Raw genomic sequence first — 26,512 nt, forward strand, 5'->3', positions numbered from 1 at the left:
TCTTAGTGCCACATATAAAAATTAAAAAGGTGCCAAGAGCTAAGCGAACACCCTAACCATTAAAATGGCGACGTGTGCTCATTTCAATTGTAAGAAGCAAATCATGTCATCTCTAGGTTTAATGTTCAAATTCTCACATCTATAAGTTTGATCTAATTTTATATTGAATTTTTATTATATATTCATTTGTTATTTTTTAACATGTATAATTCTAGAGTATATACACTAAGGTGGTTCAAAGAACGTATCGAAGGTGATGACGGCCAGAGGTGGAGGGAGGGGGGCTAGTAAGATCCCTGCCTCCCAAAGTTTTAAAATCTTATAAGCTTTTTATAAAAAAAAAAAAAATTATAGTTTTATTCTTATTTTATATAATTTTATCCCTATGGATATTGAACTGTTTGTTTTCACCTCAAACATGAAATTTTAATTCTGCCATTGATGATGAACACCACTTTTTAGTTTTATGTTATAATTTCATTTTATTTCAAAAATGAATAATTTTTATTCTTACTCGATTTATGACTTTATATAATTAGGTTTTAATCTCCATTCACGTTTTGTTCTTACTCGATTTATGACCTTATATGATTAGGCTCTTAATCTCTTCTCATGCTCTTCCATTTTAAGATTTAAACCCATACCATAAAAGAAAGAGAGTTTGGGATTTTAACTAGAGTAACATCCCACTAAGGAGAATTAATTACTTACTCTGTATAGATGAGAATCAGATAGAGCAAAAAACAAAAAGGATTAAAGAGAAAGGAAGGTTAGTGTATCACGTTTTTGGGGTGTCGTAAAAATTGAAGAGGTTTAAGAGATGCGGATGGGCAAATTTTGAAGCTTTGCGAGATAATAAGGGGCATTAAGTGCAGGGGAATCTCACATAAATGAAAAGGAAAAAAGAAAATAGCCCAAAGAGAAAGAGAGAAAGCAGTAAAAAGAAGACAAAGGGGATATGAGTTTTTGAACGCAAGGAGACAAAGCCACCGGTGCAGAAAAATCCAAAATCAACACTCCTCTCTTGCGCATGCACTCCCTATGGCATTTAAAGAAAAAGGCCAACCTAGGCGGTTTTTTTATCCTCTCTGGATTCTCTCATCCCAATCCTAGTATTCAATTCCACAACAAATCAAAACTCTTAACACTCTTCTCCTACTCTGGCTAAAAACACAACTGTAATTACTCTTTGTAATGCTCATTTCCATGGTTTGGTTTAACTACTGTATTGCTATGCCATGTTGCCCCAAAAAGGGGGAAAAAAAAATACTATGGACTATGATATGGTATTGGTATGTGAAACATCATCATTCATCCACATAAAAGAAAAAGGTTCATTAAGGGCGTGTACCCAAGACAAAAGTCAAGCCAAGTACTTTTTTGACAATTTTTTTTTTTTTTGTGTAGTCAGCTCAATCAAACTTATTTTCTTGTTCTGAGTAATATGATATGAACTTGAGTTTTTGGTGTACAAGCTCAATTCCAAACTTTAATTGTGGATAGATTTGAAATTAACTTTTTATATTATAATTATGGATGACATTATAAGTTAATTTTATTGAATGAAAAAGGATTTTGTTTCACTCAATCAATTTACGCGTGTCAATGTTGTTATAAGATAAAATTTAGTTTTTTATACTTTGTATCTTTTTATCATACTATGTGTTTAATTTGATTAGTTTAAAACCCTAATTTGAATCGGCATTAAAGCTTTCAAAGTCAATTAAGTCGAAGGAAAAAAATATTTTTAAACTTACTCATAGATGTACATATATGTTAAAATATTTAAGACCATTATTTTTATTGGTATTTAATGAGAAAAGTATTACCTACTTTATTCCTTAAACATAATTAATAGAAGATAAAAGCATCGATCTTGATCCGATCGTTATAAAAAATGACAAACTATAAATACCATTATATTATGATAAAGTGAAATAATAGAAATCAAAACTTTGTCTCGAATAACATTGACACGCGTAAATTTATCGGATAAAACAAAATTTTCCTTTATTCAATTGAACTTTTTTATAATTCTATCATAACAATCTATCATTGTCAAATACTTCAATTTTTTTCGATACATTTTAATAAAATTTTGAAATTAAAAATCAATTTTTGCTCATAAACAGGTAATTGGAATACTAAAATATTATTCGGTATATATGGATTTTAATGTATTTAATCTCCAAAATGACTACATTATCATCATCTTACAATGAGATGTGAGGACATTTGCTATGTCATGACATGCATTGAACTGAAAAATGACATGATGATGGATGACCATGTATGTTCATTCCTTCATTAGTCTTAATCCTAGGTAAAAAAAATGAAAGTAGAAAGGTCTTAAACCAAAATGACTTTTAAACAAAAAAGAAAACCGAAACAAAAGTAGAGAGAAAGAGGAAAGAACAAAGGAAGCCACGCACGCAGGGAGAGTACTTGTCCGAAGCGTGGGTTGGAGTTGAAACACGTGCAGAAACGGCCGTTTGCGGTTTCGCTTCCTTGGGGCCGCAATTCCTAAACGGCGACTCCCTCCTTAGCCGTTGTGGACCCTACCTTTTCTTCTCTTTGTCTTTCTGTTAAAATTTTTTATTATTAAATTTAATCCCTTTTCTTTTTACTTGTATAAATCCACTTCTCTTAACCCATTTTTTATTAGCTCTTTCTCTCTCAAAGCGAATATAAACTATCCTCTGAGAGAGAATCTGCAGCAAATTGAGCTTCTTTTTTTTTTTTTTAATTTAATTTGATTCCTGAAGAGAATTGAACGGCAATATAGCTAAAAGCTCCAGCCTTTTTTATCCAATTAGTAAGCCTTTTTCTCTTCTTCTCTTTTATGATGATTTCTGGGTTCTTTTTAACTTTCTCATTTCCATTGTTAAAGCTTCACGTTTTTTCTATTTATTTTGATTTTTTGTTGGATTTTCTTTTCTGGGTACTTCTCATTTTTTTCAAATAAAGGTGAAGCTTTTTTGTGAAATGGTATTGCTTTCAGTGAAGGGTAGATCTTTGTTTTGGCTTTTTGGAGCTAAATTTAGATTTGGTTTTCACTGTTGATTTGCTAAAAGTGTGGCATATGATTGACTCTTGATGAATTTCTTTTCTTTTTCTACTTTTTATCTTTGTATATCTCTGTAAGTGTGAATTTAAAAGATCTGGTTTTTGGATAATTGTCATTGCTCATTAATGGAATGGATTTCTCTGCCTGTTCAGCTTTGCAAAGAATATCCATTTGTAAGTTTTATTTATTTTATTTATTTTTTTTTTGGATTCTTGGTTTTGATTACAAGATTGTTGTTGTTATGCATGTTGCTTTTGAGATAAACAAGGCTTGTGATCTGTCATTATGGAAATAGTTGCATTGTTTTGTCTTATTTCTTTGTTAGTTTTGATTTTGCCTAGTTTTGGGTTGATAGAAGTGTCCTATGCTTTGTCTTTTAAATTGAGTTCTTTTTGGAATTCACTGTGCTATATATGAATAGGATGTTATCAGCTCTCTAGCCGTTGGTTTCGTCAGGTTTTTACACTTCGTTTCTTTGTTGGATTTTATGGAATTCTCTGATATGTGAATTGGTGGTGTTATCATCCTTCAAAAATTATATGTTTAGCTAAATAAGTTTATCTTTGTACATGCAGTAACTGAGGGATGTCAGTTTCCTTATTGACTGAGCAGTTTTGCATTTCATTATGATGAAGAAGAAAGGAAAGGTATCTGGTGCTCGGCTTATATAATCCCAAGATCATGTTGGAGGGCCCATCATATCTTGTCTCAAGGGATTTGCCAAGCTCCTGCGAGCACGAGAGCAAGTGGATTTATAATACTTTTTGTGTCATTGAGCTCTCAAGAAGCAAGCACCGGATGGAAGATGGAGAAGACCAGATGGCAAGAAAGGTTCTCAAGCCACTTGAAGGTGACGAGGATGAGGGAATAGAGCAGGATATGTACCTCGCCCAAACTGACGAACCAGGTACCCAGCGCCATGCTGGGGATCATTCAGAATCAAGTTTGCTGATCCACCAGCTTGGGCGAGACATTTCGATTAACTGTCTCCTACGCTGCTCAAGGTCTGATTATGGTGCGATTGCGTCTTTGAATAAGGGTTTCTGCTCTCTTATACGGAGTGGTGAGCTGTACAGGTTGAGGCGGGAAATGGAAATTGTTGAACATTGGGTTTACTTCTCTTGCAACCTTCTGGAGTGGGAGGCTTTTGATCCAATTTGTCACCGATGGATGCATTTGCCTAGAATGACCTCCAATGAATGTTTCATGTGTTCGGATAAGGAGTCGTTGGCAGTTGGGACTGAACTTCTTGTTTTTGGAAAGGAAATAACGTCCCATGTTATTTATAGATATAGCATTTTGACGAACACGTGGTCATCTGGGATGAAGATGAATACACCCAGGTGCTTGTTTGGATCTGCCAGTCTGGGTGAAATTGCAATTCTAGCTGGTGGTTCTGATCCATGTGGAAATATTTTGAGCTCAGCAGAGCTTTATAATTCAGAAACTGGTAAGTGGGTGACCATTCCAAGCATGAATAAAGCAAGAAAAATGTGTTCTGGTGTATTTATGGATGGGAATTTTTATGTTATTGGTGGAATTGGGGTTGGCAATTCAAAGACACTGACATGTGGGGAGGTGTATGATTTGAAGACAAAGACGTGGCGTGAGATACCTAACATGTTCCCTGCGCGAAATGGGGGGGCTGGAGCAACTGAAGCACCTTCTGCGGCTGAGGCACCTCCTTTAGTGGCAGTTGTGAATAATGAGCTGTATGCGGCTGATTATGCACTAAAAGAAGTGAGGAAATATGACAAAGAGAAGAACTTGTGGGTTACTCTAGGGCAATTACCTGAGCGAGCAGCCTCAATGAATGGCTGGGGGGTAGCATTTAGGGCGTGTGGGGATCGGCTAATTGTTATTGGCGGACCTAGGGCTTTAGGTGAAGGGATGATTGAGCTTAACTCATGGGTTCCAAATGAGGGCTCGCCACAATGGAACTTGCTTGCAAGCAAGCCTTCTGGCAGTTTTGTGTATAACTGTGCTGTGATGGGATGCTGAAATGTGCATCCAGTTTTGGTGGTACCATGTCTGCTGTATGAAGTCCTTTTTTACTGGAACTTACAGCTGTGGCCTCAAGGAGAAAGGGTTCTGGAGAGTGGGTAATCTCTGCCTTCCTTTTGGGGGAAATTTCATGTTTTAAATTAGATGGTAGATACTGTTATAGGAGGAGGTCTGGAGATTTCTCGGCCTTTTTAGTTTGATCATGTTTTATTGCTTTGGGTCTTTTTTCCTTGCCTTTTTTTGTTTTTTCCTGCTGTTGGGTCAGGGAGTTGTTCTTTTATTTGGTTACAATCAGTGTTTGTCAGAGGTTGGTGTCATGTAGAACATGCACAGTTCAATAATGTCAAGTCCAGTACATTTTAGGTTGTTTTCAATATTCAAAAAGCTTCTTTGAGCGTAATGTTAATTCTCTCATGTTGATTAATTACCTAGCTAATATGTTAAAAGATATAAATGATGGCCTGCTGTCTCCACCCACCCCCAAACCATCATACATCCCAAAAAAAAAAAAAAGAAATGGGAAAAGAAAAAGGTAGAAAGATCCTATTAGGTAAAAAAGTTTAACCTCTTAGTTTGCAACTAACTACTGCTTTTTTTTTTAATAATTCTTTTTTGCAGTATACACATCTCCATATTTCAGTTATGGATTCTTGCAAGATTAGTAGATTTTACACTCATTACATTATTGCATTAATGACAATGTTACTGCAGATTGTGGTTTAAATAGCTTTGTTGTTCATGACAAAATTGTGGTTTGCAACTAACTACTGCATTCCAATACCTGCCCCCTACAGTTTAGTGTACAAGCCTAATTAGCAGGAATATGACAAAAAATACTTAGTAGGAGAAGATAAAGGATTTATTCTCTACTTTGGTTCAATTGGTATGTTAATATTTTTTGGTTAGTTTTAAGAGCTTGCTGAGAACGAATTTGAAAATAGAAAAGAAATAAGAGATTATTAATTTTCCGTATTAATCAAGTTACGTCAAAATTTCACCAAAAAAAAAAAAAAAACCAGAACAGAGTAGATATAATTTAGTATGGAAGATATTTATGTATTAGTAAAAATCTAGAAAGAAGAAATATATTTCTAAAATCAATAAATACAGCAGGGTTGGTTACTTTGAAAAACAGGGATGAAAATTTGGTCATCACGAGATGGATAACCTTGTTGGCTTTGGTGTAGGAAGGCTACCTATGAATTTTGTCCACTAAACCCAGGATCTCTCAATAGTACTAAATGTCTGGGAGTGAATAGTTTTGCTTCAGTGAGACAAGCGTAAATCAAACCGCCATAACTTCCTTTAGATCAAAATACATTAGGGAGGGACACTAGCTCTTGAATGAAAATTTTGGGTCAATTCGTATAATTCATTCTCATATTCAGCATTCAGAGGGTATTTGCTGAGGAAATTTTCTATTGTGCTATTTTATTACCGTGTACAATATGCAATTTTTAGCATCTTGCTTTCTTGCATTTAATAACTTAATTGGCTTTTCCAGTGCCAGAACTTGAAGAAATTTTCATTAGGCTTCAGTCTCTAACGTCACTTTGTTACATGTTAGTTTTGAGTGAAGTTCAATGCCTTTGTTTGGCTGTTTTTATTGGATCAGAAAAAAAAAACATGACATATATGTTCTTGAATTTCTTGCAAATGTATGAGCCTCAGGCAATAAGCAAATTATCCTTTGTGAAAATGTTGGTGGGACATGTTTGGAAAGAGTTTACCTTTGTCTTGTGGATCAATTTTCTCTGGAATTTAGACGCTTGGGGCAACTATCACTTTCATATATGTGTGACTCTGTCGGCTCATTGGTTGCAAATTAGATGGATTTGGATGATAATACCTCGTAATGTTGCACTTCACATCCTAACAAATTTGTACTTTTCATTAATGTTTTATTAGGTTGCATTATTCTTTATCCTTAATTGATAGCAAAAATATTATGCATTTCTTACGTCTTAGATTTATGAGTTAAGTTCTTTCGGCATAAAATTTTTAATGTCCAGAAGGATGCATCTGACAGCAATTGCCATGAATAACCAATCCTTAGCTATATCTAATCTGAAAAACTTTTCTAGATGTCTGTAACTCTTTATTTATTTGTTTGTTAAAGCCTCTTTTTACCTTTTGTGAGTTTGCTTTGGAGTATTGAGATGAGATGCTAGGATTTTTTTTTTCTTTTACTTTCCTGTAACATATCAAAGCTTCAGATTTGTTAATATGGTGAAGCTATCAGAGCATTTGTTTCTGTTCTATGGATTGAAAATATCAGATCATCTGTTTGTTTTTTTTCGAAGTTGCAGTTAGAATAAGTAGGAACTTTACATGACCAGCATGGTAAAGGATGCAAAAATAACTGCAAAACGATATCTATATAACAAAATTTCTGTTACAGGCTTGTGAGATAGAAGGGCTTGGTGTCATCTCTTTCTCAATTTACGTGTAATTTCTGCGTATTTCAGGGGGAATAAAATGAGCGAGAAGATCAACATCCTACGAAGTAGATCACAATTTTCCTTTTACTTTTGTGCTGCAATTCATTTGTACATCACCAAAAATGGCATTAATTTGCATTTTCTGGATTCATATCTTGATATAGGACATCAGATGTACGCAAGAACAAAGTAGAAAACTTGACATATGTGGCTGGTTGGATAGTATTTTAATGCTCATGAGAAGAGAAACTGCCAAGAATGAAAGTTTTGTTGTCTTATACATATCAAGGTTTCCAGTTGATTTAATATGATGGAAAATTTCCAATTTTTCATGCTCCCATTATAGCTGTTGAATGAAAATTTCTGTCTATTAATATAAGTTTTTTGGGCTATGGTTTTGAAATCTTAGAATCTGCAGGATTTTTTGTTTCAATATATTTGGTACAAATTTACTGGTGCATCATCTTTGGTACAAATATATGATTCAGTATGCTGTTTTATTAAGTATGGTACAGATATATGATTCAGTATGCTGTTTTATTAAGTTTGGTACAGATACATTATTCAGTGTTTCTCCCCTATGCTGTTTTATTATTTTTGGTGAAGGTTCTTCTACTTTACTTCTGGTTTCTGCATTAGTTATTGAGGTTAAGTTCTAATTATGATAATTAGGGATCCGCAACCATGATAAGTAATTAGTAATAACCATGCCCATCTAATTCTTTCATGCATCAGTTGATAAGAACTTTTGGGTAGTTGCAAGGTTAGAAACCTGGTCAGTGAACTGCAAAACACAATCCCCAGTTGCTCGTCAGCTCTGCTGGGGTGCCATAGGGTTTCTCCATGATCCATTTTTCTTTTCCCAATGAAGTAAAACAAAAAAAAGAAGAAGAAACACTCAATATCCAAATATGGCTTATGATCTGGTGACCAAATTCTTTTTCACTGTTCTAAGTTGCCACCAAGTAAGAAACACCCTTTTTAGTTGTACTTGCTGGCTTTTGCTGCACAGTAAGTCTCTATCTTCTCTCTCTCTCTCTCCACCTGCAAGAAAGGGGGACAAAAAAAAGAAGATAAAAATGAAAAAAAAAAAAAGAGATGAATCTTTAGCTGGCCCCCAAGAGAAAGAGTACAATTAAGTACAGCAGAGGAAAACGGCTTGTTTAGTTGTTTGTGAATTGTGAGCAGCGCCTGCAGGGGCAGGGGCAGGGGCAGGGGGGGGCTCACGTGGATGGTGCTCTGCATGATGCTGCATTAACGCATCTCTGCTGTTTTCTGGTCGTGAAGTTGCTGTTTAACTTGAATGAATGTTCAATCTGTACTTTGATGATTCAGTGTTAGCAATTCCATGAAGAGCCCAACCAAAAAAGACTGACAACTTTTTGCTTACACTATCTTTTTCTTTTACCTATTGGTGACAATTTTTGGAGTAGTTATAACTTCATCTTTTCTTTCTAGCAAAAAGGATGGTACACCGTTTCTAAAAGTCGGGTCCTGCTCAAAGGATAACCTTAACAAGGTCATATGATTTCCTTTCCTGCCTTTACCAACGCAATTACATTATATTTAAACCTAAAATCCTTACATGTAAATAATATACAAAGCTAAATTTATTGATAAGGCTCATCTAAGTAACAATTAACCTGTGGACTAATATGAAATTAGATCAAAGTTTTTTTATATAAAGGTTTTAACATAGTGTATTGGGTTTTTTTTTTTTGAAAGTTTTTGTATGTAGAATGTTTAGGAAATGGAAAATCAAAATTTTAATCTTTAATCAAGATTTGTCGCATCTCTTAAAATAATATAGAGGAAATTGTGAGAAAAGAACCTCGTAATAAGATGATTTCAGAAATAATCACCCATATAAAGTTATCTGTTTCTAGCAAAAAAGAAGTATGAGTAGACCAAAATGCCCTTAAAAACATTGTTTCAAATAAATGCTCAGCTGTTTGAGCTATCTCTCTCCCGCCAAAGAGAAAATAGAAAAAAATAAAAATAAATACTCAGCTGTTTGAGCTCGGTCATCTTTCTCTCTCAACTCTCTGAACTGTCTCAACTCTGGCAAGTCTCTGTTGAGCACCATCGTCGCCAGCTCTCTCAGATCTTTGAACGGTATGAGCTCTGTCAACTCTCTATTGAGCACCATCGTCATCGGGCTGTGATCTATTTCTCGGCATCTGACCATATTGTCGTAGATTAACAGACCCTATAGCAGAGATGACATCAAGGTACCTGTTATTGGGTTTATTACTACAACACACTTAAATTTCTAAAACATTTGGTGTAAATTAGAAGATGGATTAGAAACATTGCCCAGAGTTGTTACACGCTATGCATCTATAATATGTGTTAGCGTTATTTTAGCGTGTCACGACATTGGTTAAATGCATGGCATGTTATAACATTTAACGTTATATGCATGGCGTGTTACCACATTAGTTTTTGGCGTGTCGCGACACTGATGCATGGGTTAACTGGTCACATGGGTTTTTGGCGTGTCACGACATTGATGCATGGCGTGTCACGACATTTGACTTGATATGCATGGCGTGTTACAACATTTAACGTTATATGCATGGCGTGTTACCACATTTTATGTTATATGCATGGCGTGTTACCACATTTTTCATTAAATGCATGGCGTGTTACCACATTTTATGTTATATGCATGGCGTGTTACCACATTTTACGCTATATGCATGGGGTGTTACAACATTTTACGCTATATGCATGACGTGTGACCACATTTTACGTTATATGCATGGCGTGTTACAACATTTTACGTTATATACATGACGTGTAACAACATGACTGACAAATTTTTGATCACGGTATGTATTATGTAAAATGATTGACAAATTTTTTTTTTTTTTAAATTTCAGTGGGGTTCCAATTGTGCGACTTGTGATAAGACACGGTGGTCAGTGGGTGGATGGCATTTACAAGGGTGGTGAGTCACGAATACGGGGGGTTAGGAGTGATTTGTTGTTTTCGGGCCTGATGAAGCTGGTTGAAGAAGTTGTTGTGATAAACTCAGAAATTGACGAGATTGAGTTACATGCATTGATTAGTACACCCGGAGAGCTATCACGGCCAATTATCAAGGACAATGAGGATGTTGCATTAATTATGCTAGAACAGAGGAATGTTCCGACTGTGTATGTCAGCATTAAGGGACGCCGAATAAATGTTATGTCACATGAAGAAGTTGGACAACATGGTAATCATCTCAATCAAAATGAGATTTACAATGCTTCACATATACCACAGCATTCAGTCCGTAACCCACAACAATGGCAATTAAGGTATGCAGAAGAGTTTGTGTAGCCCGATAGACAGAAGATATTCACAGAACAGTTGGCTACACAATTTCGATCAGGAGGTGCATCAAACCAATTACTTGCTTCTGTCGAACAAATGCAACGATCGGGTGAAACTGTAGAGTGTGTAATGCCATTGTCAAATGAGAATACAACACTTGAAGACAATAATGTGAGGTTGGAGGGTGACACTGCGATGTTGGAGGATAATACTGCATTTGATGAGGGCAATAAGGATTTGTTCGCTGTCGGTGAAGATAGATTTGATGACACTTCAGATGATGGGCTTGAACAATGGCAAGATGACAGTTTAGACGATGACTGCCTTTATGATAGTGACATTCCAATTTGCAATAATGTTGAAAGCGAAACGGAACCTGTTGGAGGTGTTGATATAGGAGATGTTTAGTGTGATGACCCCATATACAATAACCCCATCACTGGTGAGAACGAGATTCGTTCCTTTAATACATTGCTTGATGATAGTGATCAAGGAAGGGGAAATGCAGGGATATCTTGTACATGGGTAATTGCAGGTGCAGAAAGGTTCTCCTTCCAAACAATTACCACTGAGGAGTCGATATGTGCCGATGATCGCTTATACAAATGAATAATGTTTTCGTCGAAGGCCAAGTTGAAACGAGCTTTGAACATGTTGGTTATAAAAGAGAAGTTTGCGATAAGAGTAAAAAGGTCATGTAAAGGTCGTTATGAGGTTGGTTGTAAGGACAAGACATTCAAGTTCAGTGTGCGTGCAACGAAGTTACCTGACAGAGGAGAATATTGGCAAGTTCGGACATTTCACAAAGTACACACTTGTACTGTTGATGGTTTGGAAGGGCAATTTCCAACTACGAATGCGAAGATAATTGGTGAACTTATGTCACACAAGCTTCGGGCTAATGGAGTAGCATTAAGACCTAAGGACATAATTTGTGAGATGAGGGTTCGGTGGGGATTGGAATGCTTGTATGGTAAGGCTTGGCAAGCGAACGAGTATGCGGAGAGGCTTGTTTTCGATCCATCGGAGGAGTCATTTCAACTACTACCCTCGTATTTTTATATGTTGGAACAAGAAAATCTTGGCACAGTGATTGCAGTGGCTACTAACGAGGTAGAAAGATTCAAATATTGTTTTTGGTCATACGAGGCTTGTATTTGGGGGTTTAGGGATGTAACGCGTCCTACGGTTGCAATTAATGTGATACATCTGAAAGGCAGGTTCAAGGGTGTTCTGTTTTTCACTATATGCAAAGATGCGAACGAATGCGTATATCTAGTTGCGTTTTGAATAAGCCATGTTGAGGACGTGGTTTCTTAGCAAGCTGCGTGATGCGGTTGGTTGTCCTGAAAACACTATGTTCATTTCTGATCAGTATCTCGACATTAAGAAAGCAAATCCAAAATGCATACCCAGAAGCTCACCATGGTTTATGAGGTTACCACTTGAAAATAAAATTTAAAAATAAGTTCAAACACGACGACGTTTGTATGATTTTCACCTTTGCTCGAGATTGCTATAAGGTTTCCGATTTCAACAGACATATGAACCAATTCAAGCATATTCACGCAGGAGCCCACGTTGACCTTATGAGATAGGGCCTGAAAGATGGGCACGTGCATGTTCACCGGCAAGGCGATACCAAATGATGACATCCAACATAGCGGAATGTGTTAACTCATGCTTGAAGCATGCAAGACAAATGCCAATCACTATTTTGATCGAGTTCATCAAAGACATGTTCCAGCGTTGGTTCCATGACCGGTACGAAGAGGCCGTCAAGGTGACCATGCCCTTCAGCCCTTGGGTTACGAGGCAGTTGAGCAAACGGTTCAATGATGCACATTGCTTTGTAGTTAAGCCTATCAATCGAGTGGAGTTTGAAGTTAAAGACGGGAAGATGGACGGACTTGTAAACTTGTCCAGGAAGACGTGTTCATGTTGTGAGTTCCAAACAGATTTACTGCCATGCAGCCATGCCATTGCAGCAATAAGGTCAAAATATCTTTATTTCTTATTTGAACTGTAATTGACATAGCATTTACATTGTGCTTGAAGATTGAGTTTATTGTATTTTTCAGTAAATGCATACGTGAAGCCATTAAATTCTGCGCTGACTACTACAAGACAACCATTTTGGTGGAGGGTTATTCGAGATCCATTAGGCTGGTAGGGCATCCTAGTGAGTGGGACATCCCCCCTCATGTGAAACAAATTATCGTTTTGCCACCATTTTGGTGAGGCCAAGCTGGAAGACCTAAAAGAAGAAGGATTCCATCGGCTGGTGAAGGCAGTTGAGCACGGAGATGTTTGCAATGCAAGAGTTATGGGCATAACAGATAGAATTGCCCATCCCCATTTGTAGTTCCATCCACAAATCCGACACCATCTCTAAGTCAATCGGCGCCTCCACGAGTCTGCCGATTCAAAGCATGTTCAAGTTGCAGACAAACTGGTCACACACGCAACAATTGTCCAATACGAAGGACAATGTCTCAAAATGTAGGGTGTGTTGTGGATGAAGACAGCTTGTCCGCCTAACTAAATGTGTAACCCATGTGCAATACCTTTCTCACGATTTCCTCTTGCAGTATCTTACATTCATTCGTATTTTTTAGTGTTTGTTAGTTTCCTCTTGTAGATAAGTCTTTATTTTTTTTATTAATTTTGTAGATATATTATTTGAGTATTCATTTCATTTTGTCCGTAGTTTTGAACACTGAATAGACTTGCGAAGTCCCTATATTGTTACCCTATTTGTCACATTTTATTACCACTTGTATTAAACAATTAATGATTTGATTTAATTCCTTTTTATTTCATTTGATTTAACCGTTTATGTTCTTACAATGAAATTCCTTTCTATTTCATGAGTAATTAAATTTCACCAATACTCTTTGCCTCTGTTTTTCTTCTTGCCCGTTATTCACTTCACCCACCTCAAGTGTAAATTTTACTTTATTTTAGAAAGTTAAGGAAAGGAAAGTTTTAAAAAAGTAACATCTGTTATAAGAAAAATAATATAACCTGATATTTTAATTGTTATTTGAGTGATTCCGGCTCTCAGATGCTTATCCATACTCAATATTAAAAATTCTCGAAGTTCAATTTTCTTTTTCGAACCTTGCCTAATATATGTCTATTTTAAAAATGAAAATAAGTAGAGTTTCGAGAATCTCATCTGCTAAGCACTTTTATTTATATTTATATAATTTATATGTCATGAATTTATATTTTTAGTTTAAAAAATATATTAATAAAATAGAGTAAAGTTTTATTTATAAATTCAATAGGATTTGTGGTCTTCAATAACCTAATAAGCTCTAATGTAATTCTTGAAGTTTATATATAATTTCAGACTTGTATAGTAGCAATAGTATTAGATTTTGGTTGGTCTACTATGATGCTTAAATTAAAAAAGAAGAAGAGAAAAGAGGAAACGATAGCGAATTTCTCGAAAAAGAGAAAAGAGGTAACATTAAAATCCTTTTTGATTAGTGAGAAAGAGAGAAAACCTTTAAGCTGCTTTTTATTAAGAATTTCTTGGAAAATGATGTTTGGCCTGGCTTTTGCTTTTAAGAGGTAGATAAGATGAAAGGACAGGTCGAACAAGTACTTAATAACCAATTTAGCCCCCCTTAATTGCACTTATATGGGTGTAGAAAACGGAAAGTTAGCATTCATGCCTATAAATAAGGGGAACCATAACCATTTGAATCAATTTGATTATCTTAATCAATCTCAGATAATTGAAAAATGACCTCTAGAGATGCAAGAGTCGAGAAGGGGGAAGAGGCAACCTCCGAAGAGGCAGAGGTGCCTTTGAGGGAGCAGTTGCAGATATTCCAATAGAAGATGCACGCCTTCATCGACAACCTGATGCAAAGGACTTTTGACTTGGAGGCTGCCATCCTGAGCAACGAAAAGATTCTCGTAGAGATAGAGTTTAAAGTAGATGAACTTAAGAAGAAATGAACTACGGTTCATTTTTTTTTGTATCATCTCCTTGTATTTTCAGGGGGATCTTTTTTTAAAAATTTTAATAAAATTTATAAGAATTTTTATTTTCATTGAGCACATATTTTCTTGAGTTATTTTCTTCGTTTAATTTATATTATGTTGAATAACTTCGTGAGTGGATGTTACACTGAGTGCATGCAGACTTGGCGTAACATGCTGAGTTAATGCAGACTTCTGGCGTGACAAGCTGACTTGTTACATTCTTGTGGGGTGACATGGCAGGGGCCAATTTTGGTGACACACTGAGTGCAAGTAGACTTATGGCGTGACACGCTGAGTTAATGCAGACTTATGGTGTGACACATTGACTTGTTGCAGTCTTGTGGGATGACACGGCAGGGGCCAATTGTGGTGACACACTGAGTGCATCCAAATACTGATTGAAGTAACATCCAATTAGCATAACTATCTCAAACAATCCAAAATGTATAATAATGCTTGTACTGTTTGAAGTTTGTCTGTTCCTTTTCCTTCCTCCATGAAAAAGGGAAGTTTATGTAATATTAGGGCAGAGAGACCCTTTTCAACTAAATAAAGAATAATATGTTCGTAACTATGTCTTTTTAAACTTTTTTCCTTCTTTTCCAATATTCTCATGAATGAAATAAGAATAGATATGCAGAGAGTTCAGTCTTGAGTATGCTTTGCACTTGCCACTTCAATTGGATCCTGTGCATTAGAAATAAGAATGTTTTCAAACTTATCAACACCATTTTGGTTCAAAGGATATATTGTAGCTAAAAGGCGGTGCCACCCATAAACGCTAATAGGGTTTACACTTAACCACTAATGGAATTTAAGAGGGAGAAAATAGTTGTATTATTTTTTTATTAATTTTGTAGATATATTATTTGAGTATTCATTTCATTTTGTTCGTAGTTTTGAACACTGAATAGACTTGCGAAGTCCCTATATTGTTACCCCATTTCTCACATTTTATTACCACTTGTATTAAACAATTAATGTTGAACACAAAACGTTACAACCGATCTTACTGAAGGCTTGTTAGCAGTCTGCATCTGAGGAGGACCTGTCAATGGTTGAGGAGCTGTCGTCACATGGTCCAACTGCAAACACAGATATGTTAATTGATAATCACATATGGAATTGTTGAACACAAACCGTTACAACCATCCTTATCAGTTGTTCACTGCCATTGCCATGCTCATCCCCTTCCTCCATCAACTTAGTGGCCGACAGCTCATCCACTAAAGCAGCAGTGGTGCGCCTCCGTTTGATGCCACCAGTGGCTCTATTATCTTTTAATTTTCTCCTATTTTCCCGAGCACCTAAGCCCCAGTTTGGTCGATCCTCCAAGTGCCCTATTGGCATGTATTGGTGGCCCTCAGATAATAGGACATCAATGTCCACATAAAACTCCTGGTTGGCCTCATTCGGGGTAGGCTCCAAGGTCTCGACTGCCCACAACTGCAAAATAGGGATTGTGATTAAATTAGACCAAATAAAATTATTATACAAATGCACAACAGAAATTAGTAGTTGTTCACTCACCAGCTCAGATGACTTCAACTTCTCAACTGTTTTGTAGAAGTCTTTCAGCTTTTGATTGCATTGCCATCTGCACATACGTGGGTAGATGTCCTTCAGACCAGAGGGGGCAACTATTTTTTGGAAGGTCGAAATTGCCTTAATTGCCTAGAACTGCAAGTCAAATGTAACATTATCAGATCGTATATGATAAACGAGTGCAACCATAAATTTTTATGTCAAAACGAAATGGATAAATGTTTAGTGACAGTACCTGTATCACCCACACATCCGTAAATGTTGTACCGTAAATGAGCAGCCTTCTGTAAGTTTGAGTCAAGTACTTTGAACCCCTTCAAAAGGTAGTCCTCGGTCAGCCTCCAAACATAGTGACATCATGGGAAGGCATTCCAGGCGTTGATGTCTTCCACCAATGACAATAACCAAGGCGTCACCTGTCTACGGTAGTCTTGACTAAATAAAATGTTATTCGTGATCAAGACAAGTGCCATCTTGGTCGTGTCACCTAGTCGCTGAAAGTTACCTTCGTCGAAAATATCAAGCAACTCCTGCAGCTTAATGCTTTGCTATCTGTTCCAGTATCTGTCATGAATTCCATCCGTAACAACCTCGTATGGTCGTATGAACACATCGGGCATTGGACCAAACTTCAGTTCGGTGATAAGGCAGAACTCTTGCTTTAATATCTACCCCTTAGTCTTGCCAATGGCAAACCATAGCTTGTGCTCCATTGCCTCTCTCTCATTGATTCGACGAATCATGATGTTATGCAGGAGACCAGCGCTGAAGTAGCCTTGTGGATATATGTCCAGCAGCATTCCGAAACATGTACGCTTCACTGCATTGTACTCCTCTTTCTCTTAAAGAGTCTTGTTGATGTAATGCAGCTGCGACCACTTACAGTGGGTGTTGATACGGACATTGAACGCCCACTTCTCCCTCGGGACAAGAAGTAAACCATCAAGATCCTCATACTGACTGGACTGCACTTGTAAAACATGGCACACATGCACAAGTCAGTTAAACCATAATGTGGAAACAAGTTCTACTGAAGAAAGAAATAAATGTTGTTACACGCCATGCATATCAAGTAAAATGTTGTAACACGCCATGCATATCAAGTCAAATGTCGTGACACGCCATGCATCAGTGTCGTGACACGCAAAAAACCCATGTGACCAGTTAACCCACAACATACCAAGAACAGCTGTGACACGCCAAAAACCCATAAATCCAGTTAACCCACGACATGCTAGGAACAGCCGTGACACGCTAAAGACCCAAAAAATCAGTAAACCCACAACACGTCAGGAATAGTCGTGACATGCTAAAAACCCAAAAAATCAGTTAACCCACAATGCGCCATATGCAGATGCGGACCCCCTTCAACACTTTAGTACGACCATAAAACTAGGAAGAAAACAGTTTAAGCAAAGCATAACAATTGCAAAAAAAACACCAAACAACCCAGTAAGCCAACAAAAAATCAACAGTTTAACCAAATCAACCCAGCAAAAAATCAATGAACAGAAGAAAGATTAATTTTAGAGTGACTGACCTCTTCACTGATAACCGACATTGTTGCTGTGATGTAGTTAAGCTAGCAAAGTACAAAGTCGAACTCTCTGCTACCTTTTGGAATGAGGAATGAATGAAACTCTTTTACCTCCTTGACACAAACGTTTGCGATTTTAGAAAAATATTTAATTAAAACGAAATGGCCTTTTATATTCATTTCATTCATTCAGGGGAAGTCTAAACGCCTTCCTTATCATTTGCCAGCCTTCTTTCACACCATGGTGTGTCACATATTAAACCCATGGCGTGCCACATATTAAACCCATGGTGTGTCACACGTTTAAGCCATGCCGTGTCCCACGTTTTAACCATGGCGTGTCCCACACTCTAAACGCTGCCGTGTCATACCCGTCCCACATATTCTCACCGTGCCGTCTCAGACATTATCACCCTGTCGTGTCACAGATTCTCTCCATGGCATGTCACACACTCTAAACCCTACCGTGTCACACTGGTGTCAAACATTATCACTGTGCTGTTTCACACATTATGACCCTGTCGTGTCACACGTTCTGACCATAGTGTGTCACACACTCTAAACGCTGTCGTGTCACACCCGTGTCACATATTCTTACCGTGCCATCGCACACATTATCACCCTGTCGTGTCACAGATTCCCTCCATGGCGTGTCACACACTCTAAACCTTGTCGTGTCACACCCGTGTCACACATTATCACTGTGCCGTTTCACATATTATAACCTTCTCATGTCACACGTCTGACCATGGCGTGTCACAAACTCTAAACCCTGCCGTGTCACACCCTTGTCACATTCTCACCCTGCCTTCTCACACATTAGCACCCTGATGTGTCACACACTCTAAACCTTGTTGTGTCACACACTCTAAACCTTGTTGTGTCACACCCATCTCACATATATTCACCATGACGTGTCACACATTCCCACCATTTCGTTTCACAAACTCTAAAACCCTACCGTCACACAAACCATATGGCCTGCTGTAGCACGACCATTTTCTGCTTCAGATTCACATCTTTCTCCTTTCAATTCACCACCGTATCATGGATTTCGGCTTTCACTTCATTCTCGAAGCTTTTGATTCATCACGACTAGTTCCTTGTTCGATTTAATATCACCCTTCGTATTATTTGAATGCCATGTTCGAAATATCTGAAAAACCATTATTTTGTTTTGCAGAAGCTTATGGGGAAAAAATGGATGTTTTGCACAAAAGTAGATGTTCGGAAATTCTTTGCATATTTATTTTCTAATTTTTCACCTATTTGAGAGTGCACGTCACCGAAGATGTCTCATTAAGGGCATTTTTGTCCCAAAATCTCTTCTGGTGGCTAAAAACAGTTAAATTTATCTGGAAGGTTATTTTCAAAAACACTTTATTTTCAAGGGCCAGAAAAAAAAATTTCCCCAATAATATAGATATACACACTATTAAAGTTGTCCAAAAATGGGAACAACATTTTATCGAGGGGCACCCCATCAATGGTGCGGCCAATTGATTGCCATCAACATTAAGAAAGAAAGCAATAGTCGTTGTAAGTGATTCGATTAAAAAATTGTAAGTGATAAATTTATTGAAGATTTTTAGTTGAATACAAATTTTTAAAATTAAAAAGAAAAGTATTGAGAAGGTTTTAAAAATTTTCAATATAAAAGTTTCCTTTTATTATTAAATAAAAAAAATCAAAATCTTAAAAAAATATGATAATAATAAATAAATAACAAAATATAAAAAGAGATAAAAACCAAAAAATAAAAAAGAATTCAAATTCAGATCAAAATCATTTCATCAAAATGTATGATTTTTGTATTTTTCTTATTTGTTCTTGCTTTTGTTTTAAAAAATTTATAAAAAGGTTTATAATTTACAATATGTTGAAACTCATACATTTATAAAAAATTTATAATTTTGAAAAATAAAAAAAAATCAATACTCACAATATAATGTGGAAAACAAACAATGAAACCGTAATTTTTAATATAAATATTAGATCTAAATTTTTTATTTTGATATTTTTATAATATTTCATGTACGAATTAATATTGTTTGTATTATTTTCATTTAAAAAAAATTCAAATTTCACATAGATCCCTTGTAATATGATATTTTCTCACATACATATGTTATCACTTACAGTAATAGAAATAAAATATAAGATTTTATTTGAAAGAAAAAACTTTAGATTTTGTATGAGAAAACATCATATAACAAAAGTCTTACATAAAATTTACATTTAAATAATTAAAATATATTAAAAATAAATAAAAAAAAGTCGATCCAAAATAGTTGGAGCCAAATTCTATAGTAAATTAATTTTGAAATAATCGGAGGAGCCATGGTCAAGTTGTCTTAGTGTGGCTACGAGTATTGTCCATACTCCATTATCTCAAGATTCATTCTCAAAATTATACTCCTTGATTAATCAATTAGTCAACTTTGTATATTTTTCATAATTACACTTCAATACTAGTATATTTTATAAGAAGTATTTATTATTAAAAAAATAATAATATAAATGGTAACTCTTTGATATAAAGTTGTTTGGACTTAATTTTGATAGTAATTTAGCTTAGTTCTTATAATAATGTATAGAAATTAGTAAGTTTTATTTAAATAAATTTAAATTAATGAATTTAGGTGAATCAATCTAATTTTAGTTAATTTTATCTAATTTAGTGTTAATGTGATTAAGATAGGTTGTTGTTGATTTATTAGTGATTTTGTTGGTGTTTAATAAAGGAAGAATTTTAATGGAAGAAGGAGAGCAATTTTGAGATGTAAACTTTCACCGCATATATTTTGGTATTTTGACTATAACTTTCTCTACAGAATTCCAAATCAGATGATTCTTAAACCATTGGAAAGTTAAGATAAAAATCTACAACTTTTATGTTTTGCACTTCACCCAGTTCAGCCTGGAAGATGGTCAAACATCTTGTTGAAATTGGGGTACTGTAGGAGTCCTAGAACAATTACGATTTCTGCTTTTTAAATGGTTAAGGCCATAGCTTGTGAAAAGGTAGGCCACGGCCCATGTAGTCTAATGAAAAAATCCTGATTGGAATTAACTTATTTTTTCACCAAATTTGGCCTAACTTTAAAGCCTCATAAAAACAATCCTTCAGAGAATTTTTAGGATATAGGAAACACCAGATTGAAAGCTAAGAATCAAGCCACAAAGTCATTGAAGCTAAGAAGAATTTAATGATTCAAGGAGATTTGGAGATCAAGAATACAATTCTTAGGTTTTCTATCTTTTTGTTATTCTCTTATTTTCTTGGTTTTGTTTTTAATGTTTAAACTTTATTTGATGATGACGTGTGACTTGATGGAAAATTAATTAATTTATCTAAGATTATGATTGAACTCAATACGTAGTCTAATTTAATTTTCTCTCTTTTGCATATGTTTTATGGATTTAAATTGTTTATTTATTCTGTTCTTAATGCTTCTACTTGGCTAGCCACCAAGATTGAATTAGAAACCTAGACTAAACCTTGACGAAAGGGATTTAGGTATACCTATAATAGAATAGCGTATGATCGAATATATTTAGTTGATTAGGTGATTTGATTTGCATATAGGGTAAACGTACAACTAAAAGTCATACGTAGCTAAAATTAGAGTACGAACTTAATAAATCTTTCTTTAATTTAATTTGCATAGACATATAGTAAGTTAATTGGAATTGATAATTTTATAAGAAACTTGACAGAGACTTGTAAATAAATTAGGACTCTATGTTAACAACTTAATCCATTAAACTAAGTTAAGAGAGAGACAATAATTAGAAGAAGTATTGAGGGATATCATAAACTTAGGTTTGATAGTCTCTCGAATTTAATAAAATAATTTTGTTGATAGATTTTAGATTAGTTTTAGTTATTAGTTTCAATATTTCTTTTTAATAATTAAGTTGTTTGGATAAGATTAGTGTGTTATAATTTTAGTAGTTAGCAATTAAGAATTAATTCAATTCTCCATAAGAACGAATTTTACTTTCTATTATATTACTTGTTAACGATACGTACACTTGTGTGAAAAATCAACAACAATAAACCATGAAGGAAATACAATCACTTCAAACACCTTGACTTGGGTGGTGTAAAGGGTTATACAATAGTAAAGGGAATGATGCTAGCAAAGTTTCCGTCCTCCAAAAGTTTTAAAATTATCTTTGTTTTTATTAAGATTATAGTTTTATACTTACAATAATTTTTTTGTTTGGTAAGATGCTCCGCAACAATTAGTCAACAACTAATTTTAGTATACTTAATGATTAAAGTAAAACTTATTGTAGTAGAATTATTCTTCATGCACGATTACCTCAAGTCCCTATGACTAACCCACCTCTTGGTCACTCCCAAATGTGAACTCCTGACTTCATCACTGGTTGTACTATTTATAAGCTACTAAGCCCATTTCAAAAAATAATCAAGTTTAACTAGTTTAATATGGACCTGATCTTGAGATCATGTTATTTGAGTAACAAATCAAGCTGAGTCGGATTTCATTTTAATACTTAATTCAATTGGGTTGCAAGTCTAATCAAGTTTTACAAATTTTAATTTATACTAGACAGTTGACCGGTGTGTTGCTGCGAGTGTTTAGATTTCTAGAATTTGTTTATACTATTAAGGGATTTACATTTATTAGGAGCATTTGAAATATATCTTATAAAATATAGTTTATAACAAATGTTTTGAGATTTTTTTATTTGATTATAAATATTACTGTAAAAGGTAAAGTGCTATAGGTGGTCAATTTTATATATGAACTTTTTGTAGGAAAGTTGTGTACAGAATTAATTGTTAACTTTGATTATAAAAATTACTGTAAAGGGTAAAGGATTATTGATAATCAATTTAATATATGTACTTTGTATAAAAGGTCTGTCTAAAGAATCAAATTGCAAGACAAAAGTCTTTATATTCATCCAAAAATGTAAACAAGCATGAACAAAAGTAATTGGTTATCTGTGTCAGAAAAATCTGAACAAAAACCAATAAGGTACCAACAGATTTTTCAGAAGTATACATTGAAAAGTAAAGTCAATAATGTTCAACATATTGAAAATATAGACCTAAAAATGATTGTTTATCTACATGAAGATGAAATTTATATAATATTGTTTTCACAGCACCATACATGGAGAGGTTGTGGTTGATATCAAACTACAAAAACATGTTCTGCATGGCTTGGTGTATATGGAATATACAAGCAAGTTGTGATTGTCCTAGTGTTGATAACAAAATGCCAATAACTGTCATTGTACAAAATATTACCGTTGTTCCATTGTTCATCCATTTTTACTATAGACAATATAATACAATGAAGTTGCAAAAAATACACTCCATCTGTGATAAAAATTATCTGCTTCCTTCTAACGAAAGCTTTCTTCTTGTTCTTCTTGTCACTATTGTTGGGTTGCATCTGTTATGTACATGATATCATAGAATTGTTTTAATGTATTGGTTTCTTTGTATTGTAATTTTAATGAAAAGGATGAGCGTTAGTGTTGTTTACCTATTCAGTTTTCATTTTTTTCCCCAACGATTCCTCTGGAAATAATTCTTTGGAAATTTCCACAATCGACGGCGACGGTGGTACTTCCATTTCAGGTTCTCCCATGGTGAATAGTGGTGTCTTAGAAATTCTTGGTTCTTGACTGCTTGAACTTGTTGCTCCTTCAAACTTAAGGTTCTCAAGCAAGCTTTGTTTGGCAGTGTTATAGTGAAAAATCTTGTAAAATATCAAACCCTGGTCAATTGCTTTTCTTATTAATACTACTCTTAGAGTTCTTTGTGTGTTGATCAATGCTCTGACAAGTGCTAGGAGAACCATCTTGTTGATAGATTTGATTGCAGCTAGCTTAGTAATTGTTGCACTAATCAATTTTTCTACTTGCTGACCAAAGGCTAGCATTTGGATTCTTCTAGTTTCATCTTGCAGTGCAAACTACCAAATCATTCTAGAAGGAATATTTCAGTAACCATTACTGTGTTGTTTAGTAATAGCTTTTTTGCTAGTTAATTTGATAATAAATAAATTTGAGTATACTCATATTAGGACAGGTGTCTTTTCATCATGATTTGGACACCAAAATTTGCTAGCACAGTATCGTAATCTCGTTACACATTGGTTGCAGGCATTATAGTACCATCTTGTTGGTGCCTCCACATTGACGATAGTTCCTATGACTTCAAACTTGGCATTATAACAAACAAATATGATCAATAATATTTATTAAAAGACGATCACTAATATTTATTATTATTGTTATAAAGAAAGAAAGGAAATGTTTTACCATTATCTTTCTTGGTTCCATTACTTGTAAGTCTGCCACTGTCACCTTCAAGGTTTTCATCAATTGATTGAATTAGAGTTTTGTTTGACTATCTGATCGTTGGAGATGTGGCTGTATAGGTTCTTCTTGGTACCTATTGATAAATTGGTATTGTAAACAATAGCACAACAAATTCTTCTTATTTTACAATAAAATACCACAATTTCGTCATATATTACCTTGCTCTCTTTTATTGACCTCTGGGATATCAAGAGCGATGTAGATTCTTGTGGTAGAATAGGAGGAAGCAAATAATAATCCTACAAAAAAAATATATTGTTAAACATTAATATGTTACATCTACATATTTTATTTTCATAAGCAAAAACAATTTATGAATTGTGCTTACATATGTATGTTTTAATCATGACTCTAGCAAAGATCAACACAACATTCGTCCTTTGGTACAATAATTGCTTTTCTTATATGCTCAAAGCAAGATCCCCATACAAAACAACCTTTAAACTGTCAGAGCTATTTAAAGAAATTGACAAGATCAATAGTCAATGCTTGCTAGTTGGAATAATAAGCAAGAAAATAAGTATCTTTATGTGTTTTGTATTTACCTTAAATTTTGATTTTTTATGTCCAATTTTTGAATAGGCACATCTCTGTTGTTAAGCTGAACTTTTGTTACTGGGCTCATTGTTGTAAGCAGTCCAATAACATATATCATATTTCCATGCCAATGCCAACCCATCAATGTTAAAGAGTTTGTCATAAAATAAACTATTTTTGTTAAGAATTTTATTTGTAATAGCTGTCAAAATTTTCTTCTGTTGCATCTTGTCATGAAGAGTGCTGTACTCTACAAAGATAAAATGGTAGGAAGGATATTCAAAGAGAAGTCCATGGACTTCTCTAAGTGTAGTTAGTTTGGAAAAAGCGATCATTAAATCTCCAAGAAGGATGTTAAAATTGTTCTTAGCTTTCATCACCCCGAAATTTATCAATCACATAAACAGATTCCTCCTTCAGCATAAGTGCAAATTGGGGTGTATCTGAACCTCTGATCATTACTTGTATTACATTTTTCCGCAAGCATAAAAAACAATAGGTGATTACTTTTGTATTATTTAACAGTCAGATCAAAATTTACAATAATGTAAAAGTGAAATTATTGTACCTATTACCTTTCTATCTGAAATCAAAAGATCAAGGCTGAGAAGGTTTTCTAGATTGTCAAGAGTTGTTGACTGTCAAATTCTTCGCACTTTGTCTTGTATTGCACTTGGTGATTTGAACAATTGGAAGGCACTCAGATACTGCTGATCCATTTATACCTAATCCAAAACATTAAAGGACATTAATTTTATCCCATTATAAATACTACTAAAAATTTGGATTGTTATAGTTATTGTTGTTTATATATATACAGATGTTGATATTAAATTGTAAAATAGTAGTAGCTATACGGAGAAGGATCGTTCGGTCCCTTTATCTGTAAGTTGAAACATAAGGATTTAATATTACATACATTTAAATAAAACAAAGACAAAACAGGACAGGAAGCTAATATTAGTTTGGAACAACACAGTTTAAACAAAACAAAACATAAGAACACAAAGAACATCAGATAGTGTAAACACAAGACAATATCAATCCATAATGCCTAACATACTAATAAACAAAGTAATTGTTTTTAACAATACATAATTCTATGAAGCAGAACAAGAAGTTATTAGAACCTGTTTGTAGATTTTCAAATATTTCTTTGTACATTTTATTTTCGTTTCATTTGACTGTTGTTTGTCTTCATTGAGAATTAGAATCTTCAATCCTTGTCGAGATGTAACTATTAATAAAGCCACATATAATTAGCTATGTGTAAAACCAAGTTTTGGCAAATACAAGCCGACAATATCAAGAGTTTGTCCCAGACTTTTTTTTATGGTCATACTATAACATAACCTAACAAGGAATTGTTTTCTTTGGAAAACAAAAGGTAATTTTTGTTGTTTAACTGTCATCACTATTCTTGAAATAAATACTATACTACTTGTAAAAACTCCTGATATAATTTTTCCCTCTATCACATTAGAAGCTAATTGAGTAATCAAAACTCTTGTTCCATTACATAATCTAGAGATTTGATTTATGTTTCTTAAAAGCATAATAACTGTACTTACCTTTATATCAAGTCGATGATTAAGAATACCAAGAAAATTAAAGGAATTTAAGAATTCACCGACTATAATAGTTCATGTTCTATAGAATGATTTAAACCTTTTGAAATCTAAT

General features: G+C 34.6%; 1 protein-coding gene across 2 annotated transcripts; it reads left to right on the top strand.

The window, feature by feature from the left end:
- The first annotated feature begins 2,642 nt into the window (after positions 1–2,642).
- On the top strand, positions 2,643–5,471 carry LOC18604642 (Galactose oxidase/kelch repeat superfamily protein). Of its 2 annotated transcripts, none has more exons than XM_007037224.3 (2): positions 2,643–2,815; positions 3,643–5,471. In XM_007037224.3, exon 2 carries the CDS (start codon positions 3,749–3,751, stop codon positions 5,066–5,068), a length of 1,320 nt encoding a protein of 439 aa, XP_007037286.3. In that variant the 5' UTR covers positions 2,643–2,815; positions 3,643–3,748; the 3' UTR covers positions 5,069–5,471. The 2 variants fall into 2 exon arrangements, with proteins under 2 accessions (XP_007037286.3, XP_017973895.2); XM_018118406.2 differs by lacking the exon at positions 2,643–2,815 and adding an exon at positions 2,912–3,240.
- The last annotated feature ends 21,041 nt before the right edge of the window (positions 5,472–26,512 follow it).

This window comes from Theobroma cacao, chromosome 3 (genome assembly GCF_053813885.1).
Source record: "Theobroma cacao isolate CCN51 chromosome 3, ASM5381388v1, whole genome shotgun sequence".
Lineage (NCBI taxonomy): Eukaryota > Viridiplantae > Streptophyta > Magnoliopsida > Malvales > Malvaceae > Theobroma > Theobroma cacao.